At 40.4% G+C, this 7,010-nt stretch overlaps 1 protein-coding gene across 1 annotated transcript; it reads left to right on the top strand.

The window, feature by feature from the left end:
• Positions 1 to 3,475: 3,475 nt before the first annotated feature.
• Positions 3,476 to 6,469, top strand: LOC147905634 (elongation factor 1-gamma 2-like). The gene is made up of 7 exons (XM_087373687.1): positions 3,476 to 3,630; positions 4,306 to 4,452; positions 4,539 to 4,599; positions 4,726 to 4,778; positions 5,026 to 5,127; positions 5,311 to 5,827; positions 5,990 to 6,469. The coding sequence occupies exons 1-7, from the start codon at positions 3,622 to 3,624 to the stop codon at positions 6,367 to 6,369; spliced, it is 1,269 nt and encodes a 422-aa protein (XP_087229813.1). The 5' UTR covers positions 3,476 to 3,621; the 3' UTR covers positions 6,370 to 6,469.
• The last annotated feature ends 541 nt before the right edge of the window (positions 6,470 to 7,010 follow it).

Here is a 7,010-nt window from a genome sequence, read left to right as displayed (position 1 = left end):
CATACTATTGATTTTGGAAGGTGCATTCAAGCCTACTCAGGTTGGTCACTATGATCAGTTGCATGAGATTATTGCACAATGCAATGTTCATGGCCCATGTGGTGTACTTAATGTCTCTGCTCCTTGCATGTTTGATGGCAAATGTAGTCGTCACTATCCGCGTCCCTTCTCTCAGTCTACTGTGGTGGGTAATGATGGTTACCTTATCTACATGCATCGAGATAATGGTAGAAAGATACGGGTGAAAGAGGGTGAACACAACAGAAAGACCAGCCTCACGGAATGGTTCACTTACAACCGATTGCAACATGATGCAGATAATTTGCTTTACAGTGACTTTCCATGCGAGATGGTTTGGAACAAATCCAATAAAAAGTGGTCTAGAAGAAGGCAGGGTAATAGCATTGGTCGGATGTATAACATTTCTCCATCTGCTGGTGAATTATATTTCATGCATATGCTACTTAACGTTTGCACAGGTTGTAAGTGTTTTGATGACTTGCGCACTTTTGATGGGCAAGTTTACCCTACTTTCAAGGCAACATGTATAGCTAGAGGGTTATTGGAAAGTGATGAGGAATGGTTTATCTGCATGCAAGAGGCCGTTTTACATCAAAATAGCACACAGTTGAGGCACCTTTTTGTTGCAATTTTGATTTTTTGTGAGCCAACATCTCCAGGAATTTTGTGGGAAAGATTCTCAGACGATCTATCGGATGATTTCTTCCATGCATTTGAATCAAGTATGGTTGACCGTCATGGATTGGCACGGAAGGAGGCTCTATGGCACTTGGAGCATATTCTCCAACAACATGGGAGAAGGTTGGTAGAGTTTGATGGATTGCCTACCTTGGATAGATCATGTGTATTAGCAGCTACAAATGCTCTATTGCAAGAAGAAAGAATGTTTGATTTTGAGAGTGAGGCACGACTTGGTCAACAGATGGAAAGTACCTTAAATCATTGTCAACAGACTGCCTTCGATTAGATTCTGACAGCGGTCTATGCAAATATTGGTGCGATGTTTTTTCTTGATGGTCCAGGAGGATCTGGAAAGACTTTCCTATACAATTGTTTGCTTTCTAGGTTGCGTGGGGAGGGGCATGTCGCTTTAGCATGCGCTTCTTCTGGGATTGCAGTGTTGTTACTAAGTAATAGACGCACAGCACACTCGCGGTTCAAGATACCACTGGATTTGGATGCCACCAGCAGTTGCAATATAAAGGTTAACAGTCATCTTGTAGATGTTCTGAAGATAGCAAAGTTGATAATATGGGATGAGGCACATATGACTCATCGATTCGCATTTGAGGCACTGGATAGGATGCTGCAAGATATCATGTCAAATGACCAACTATTTGGTGGAAAGGTGGTGTTGTTAGGGGGGGATTTTAGGCAGGTCTTGCGAATTATAGAGAAGATATTGTCAATTCTACATTGTGCCAGCAATTTCCTGTTCGGCTAGCATTTGGCATGACAATAAACAAGGCACAGGGCCAAACAATGTCTATCCTAGGCTTATACTTGGCGACACCGGTGTTTAGTCACGGGCAATTATACGTGGCTTTCTTGCGTGTCCGATCATCAAATGCAGTCAAAGTATTCCTTCCAGAGAGTGTGGATCAGGTTAGTGATGAGGATGCTGAAATGAGTTGTACCGCAAATGTTGTATACAAAGAGGTTTTACAATTGGCATTAAGAAGAACCTAGCAGTATGCCAATGCTCTTTGAAAGCCTCTTCAGACTTTGGTGGGTGACAAATTTTCACAGTCTTTTTTATATCATTGTGTTCTTTTAGGCGATCAAAGGTCTATCAATTGTAAGCCTTTGAAGTGTGGATTAAAAATTGGTGATGACTATTTTTGTATAATTTTCATGAGCTCATTCCATATTCCATTCAAACAATGTCGTCTCTAGAATTTTGACAATGTATGATTTTTGTGAGTTTTATGGGTTCACACATTGTTATTTTTTCTTCAAATTATGGATTATCAAATGTACTATAACTAATGTTCTTTTTAATTTGTGGCTTGGTAAAGCCTTTTAATTTCTTCTCTATATATACGTTGACACATCTATTGTTACTGTAATATGATATGTATTGTTATTGTAATATGATATGATAGGATGGCAGCGTCATTTACATTCACCACCGAGACAACTGTACGCGTAGCAGGTACATAATTGTATAGTAGTCAGTTGCTAAGTTGACTTATTTAATAGTATAGTCATTTACCTTTAGGAATATACAGATCCCGATGGTTGGAGAGCTGGGGTGCACACCCAGCTATTGGTTGACATCTTGGAGTTGGAGAGCTTTATTGGGTAGATAACCTATATATATATATATATAATCATATAGGTGAAAGCTACTTAGGTTACATATATAAGTGAATAAACATGATATTAATTTCCTTTAGGGCGGTTCCCGACTCAAATTTTGCAATGAATCTCCTCGGTCCAGCATATGATGGGGTGGAACGTCTCAATCTTGGATATTTTGCCGTGAGTTCTCAGCGTCTTGCTGGGAATAATAGTCCCCAAACCATCTATGTGTGCTTCATTGGGTACCTGGAGCCGATGGGAATAGATGTATTTTATTAAGGGGCGAACGGAGACTTTGTATATGCATTTATGTACCACATACACACTCCTATGCGCCAACGTAAGCATTCTAATCAATGTGTTGAGTATTATTAAGACACAATTCTAAATTTTCCTTGATTTAATGATTATAATTCTTAAATGATCTTTTTGCCTTGCATAGGTCGATGCCGCGTGCGTGTGGTGGTGCGTGGGGTGGGACATAGACGTAGTCTGTTTTCTTAGGGGAGCTGATATAGACACTCTGTATGTAGATATATGAATTTTGTAGTACTCTTTTATAGAGTGTGTATTTTGTTAGGTATGCTAATTTTAAGTAAATCTTCTTTTGTTGTATTTATTGAAGCATGCACATATACGTTTATACTCAAACAAATTCATAAATTCTATTTATTTATACTCAAACATGTTTATTTAAAAAAAATTCATGAATTCTATTTATTTATACTCAAACTAATGTATCCCCATAGACCAAGATTGATTGTGTTACAATCTAGCACTACATTGGCATACAATGCATTACGCACGTAATCTTGCAAAATTCCATGTATGAAAGCAGAGAGGGGATATGCATACAAACATGTTTAATTCAAACAAATTCATGAATTTTATGCACGTAATCTTGCAAAATTTTATGTATGAAAGCAGAGAGGGGGTTTTAGGAAAGCTGTTGGACAAAATTGCACTGAGTGAGCCAAGCCAAGCGGTTCCAGTGTTGGAACTTCAGAATTTCTCTTTTGAAATTAAAGATCCCACCTTGAGACCCAACAGAGCGGGTCTCCAACCCGTCGTAGACGGGTCAGGCTACTCGTGTTTAACTATAGCGCCGCTGCTTAGAAGGCAGTGCTTAAAAAAAAATCCCAAAATATTGCCAGCACTAGGAGAGCCAGTGCGACTATTAAAGCCTCTAGAGGGTATAGGTTTCTTTGAGACCTAGAGGAGCTCTAATAAGGGCTTCGCTCTCGTAGCGGCGCTGCCATCGTAGCTTCCACATCGCGTCTCCCGTTTCCAATCGTCATGGCCCTCGTAAGTTGCTTTCTCTCATCTCTACGTTTCTGTGTTTTTAAGCTCCATCTCCCACGGTATTAGACCATCGTCGTATTCTTGGCCCGTGATATATAGCAGTGCCTAGTGTCGGTACCCTTGGGGACGCTGGATTTCTGCACGATTTGACAGAAAGGGTCTTTGGGCGACTGGATTCAATGTACGCCATGCTCGGTGTGGTATCCCCAGAAACTCTCCCGATTTTTGAGCCCGCTTGATCCGACACCTTTCACGGAATGGTATCATGGTCCCATTCCTGGGTCTATTAGGCCACCACTGTGCTTGAAGCAGATGGAAAAAGGGTCACTTGTAGGTGTTTGCTACTTTTAGCCAAGCTCTAGTATGGATATGGGAACTTTAGATCTGTCAGCCATGCCCTGCAGAGAGGAAAACAGCTATTTCTGTTATAGCCTGGTATTCAACCTTGTGACTCTCATGAGATTGAAACTGCACTATGTGAAGATGAGTTTGGGCATGTTCCTAGATTCATCTAGATATATGTCTGTTTTAGCCTGGCATTCGGTAGCCTTGCACATCTTATATGCCTTGCCCACATTCTTAATAATAATGTTGAAGGAATTTCTTTTCTCTTGTACTTTCATTAAAGATAGCTTTAATTTGCTGAGTAATAGGTCACTATGTATTATATTTTTGCAGCTGTTGTACTCTGGAGACAACAATAAGAATGGATACAAGGCTCTCATTGTTGCTGAGTATGGCGGCATAAAGATAGAATGTGCAAAATTTGAATTTGGAGTCACAAATGAAACTCCTGAGTTTTTGAAGTTGAATCCCTTTGGAAAGGTATGATATGTGAGTGATATTTGATGATTGCAGTGTCGTCTAAGGTTTGGTTTTTGATGCTACACTTGACAGACATATAATTGCAGGTACCTATTTTGGAAACGCCTGATGGTCCTGTGTTTGAAAGCAATGCTATTGCCCGATACAGTAAGATGCAATGAATACACTCTTTCTATGTCATGTTCAGGGTTACAACTAAGCTTGTTAGATTGGCCAATTTTTTATGGGAATTTTTTATGGATCTTAATTTTGGTGAAACTGGTGTATTAACAGTTGCTAGACTGAGTGAGGAATCTCCACTGCTTGGCAGTTCTTTGTATGAAGGGGTATGATGCTTTTCTCTACCCAGCGGGTATATTGGAGGTTTTTTTTTTTGGGTCAGTGTAGACATGCAAACGCTATGACCAATGTGGGAATGGTTGACAGCATGGGATTTTCCTGTTGTATGTGTGACGTGTGTTTTGGGGGGCTTATACGCAGTGCCGGGCTCGAAGGGTCCATATTTATTGTATGGGTTTTGTTGCAGTGTTTGAGTGCTCTTCAATCATCTTTGTTTCATTGAATTTGAATCAGGCGCTCATTGAGCAGTGGATTGATGTTGCCGCCACTGAAGTGGATGTGCTTCAGAGTAGATGGTTGTACCCCCTATTGGGTTATCATCCATATATAGCAGAGGTGAGGTCTGATAGACATGAAATGCTAATTTTTATCATCTTCATTCAAGCACCACAAGTTCGATTCACCTATCAATAATAAGATATATTGCATAGTGCCGAAGGTTGGCTTTGTTTCATCTGCCTGCATTCTTCTATGTTTGAGAAGGTTTTTTGCAGGATCCTGATTACGTTTCTATTGCAGGTGGTAGAATCATCCTGCAAAGGATTGAAAACGGTCTTTGGAGTGTTGAACAATCACTTTGCCTGCAACACATATTTGGTTGGGCATACTCTGACACTTGCTGACATTATTATGGCCTGCAATCTACTCCCCGGTTTCAGGAGCTTATTTACCAAGGAATTTCTCTCTGAGTTCCCTCATCTTGAAAGATACTTCTGGACAATGGCAAATCAGCCAAATTTTAAGAAATACTTTGGAGATGTGAAACTTGTGGAGAAGGCTCCCAGCCCACCTAGTAAGAAACAGGGTAATCCTGTCAAGAAAGCAACGCCTGAGCCTCATGAGAAGAAGGCCAAGGAAGCTCCAGCAAAACCAAAGGAACAACCTGCAGTTTTGGATGAGGAAGAAGATGAGAAGCCCAAGCCCAAGCCTAAAAATGAGTTGGATCTCTTGCCTCCAAGCCCCATGGTTCTTGATGATTGGAAGCGGCTTTACTCCAACACTAAGGCAAAGGACTTCCGTGACGTTGCAATTAAAGGTATGAATCCTTTGAATAGACTAATGTTCTATGTAAGGTAAATAGTGCAAAAGAATTTGGGATTTTAAGTTGGTTGGTATTGGCTGAAAGTCAATAGCTTTTACTGCATTGGTTGATAGCTTTTGCCTGCGTTCATTTTAAACATTTTACTTATGCGTACAGGATTTTGGGAGAAGTTTGATCCCGAAGGGTATTCTCTCTGGTTTTGTGACTACAAGTACAATGATGAAAACACTGTGACTTTTGTGACTATGAACAAGGTAAGTGGATTTTTACAGCGAATGGATCTTGCCCGAAAGTATGCATTTGCCAAGCTTTGCATTTTGGGCGAAGCTGCCCCCTTCAAGATAAAGGGTGTTTGGCTCTTTCGAGGGCTAGAAATTCCGAAGATGGTATTGGAGGAATGCTATGATGCAGAGCTGTATGACTGGACGAAGGTTGATCTTGAAGACGAAGTCCAAAAAGAGAGAGTGAATGCCTACTTTGAAGAACCTGATTATATTGAGGGTGAAAAATTACTGGAAGCTAAGTGTTTTAAGTGAGGTGGCATATACTTTTCGTCTATACGACTTATCATGTAAGATTATTTTGAGACAGGTAGATACTATCTTGCATCTGAAGTCACGTGTCATTTTTTGGTTACTCATAAGTGTAAGCGGGAACATCTAAACCTTCCATTAATGCTCTTGGCATTTGAGAAAGGTAGATGCTGAAGTCATGTGCCATTTTTTTTCAAAGATTATGTTGATGAAATGGCTCAAATAAGACATAAGAACCCTTAGTTCTGGAGCACATTAATGAGGTCACATGACACATGCAAACAAGTGCACCAGCCTCTCAATCATGATAGAAGCAGCATCAGCAAACTTATCCCTAAGGTCAAGAACTGGGTCCTTCTACAATTCACATGAGTTCTGAATGATCACTTCATGAGTGAGTCTACTACAGATGATCAGTATATCAGACCTAGCAAACTGGACGTAGTGTAGAGTTCTTTCACATCTCCTTGAGAGTAGTGTTCTTCATATCCAAGGACTAAGCAGATTGATCCTCTCTTGCTCTACTACTGACCTGTAGGTTCAACGACAATATGTCTCAGTGGCTCAAGGAGTTTGTCTTCTTCCTGTGTGCGCCTGTATATAAATACTTCTTTAGGACCTTGCAACGCAACCGGAAAGACCTT

Source organism: Dipteris shenzhenensis, chromosome 1 (assembly GCF_047967505.1).
Source record: "Dipteris shenzhenensis isolate YYH24624 ecotype China chromosome 1, Dip_SZ_1.0, whole genome shotgun sequence".
Classification (NCBI taxonomy): Eukaryota; Viridiplantae; Streptophyta; class Polypodiopsida; order Gleicheniales; family Dipteridaceae; genus Dipteris; species Dipteris shenzhenensis.
Note: the sequence above shows the minus strand (reverse complement) of the source record. Positions and strands in the feature narration are given on the sequence as shown.

Bases quoted from the DNA above. Each gene is read 5' to 3' on its own strand.
- LOC147905634 (XM_087373687.1), top strand. The intron at 4,600-4,725 runs GTAAGATGCAAT...GTGTATTAACAG, and splicing joins CAATGCTATTGCCCGATACA to TTGCTAGACTGAGTGAGGAA. The intron at 5,828-5,989 runs GTATGAATCCTT...TTATGCGTACAG, and splicing joins CCGTGACGTTGCAATTAAAG to GATTTTGGGAGAAGTTTGAT.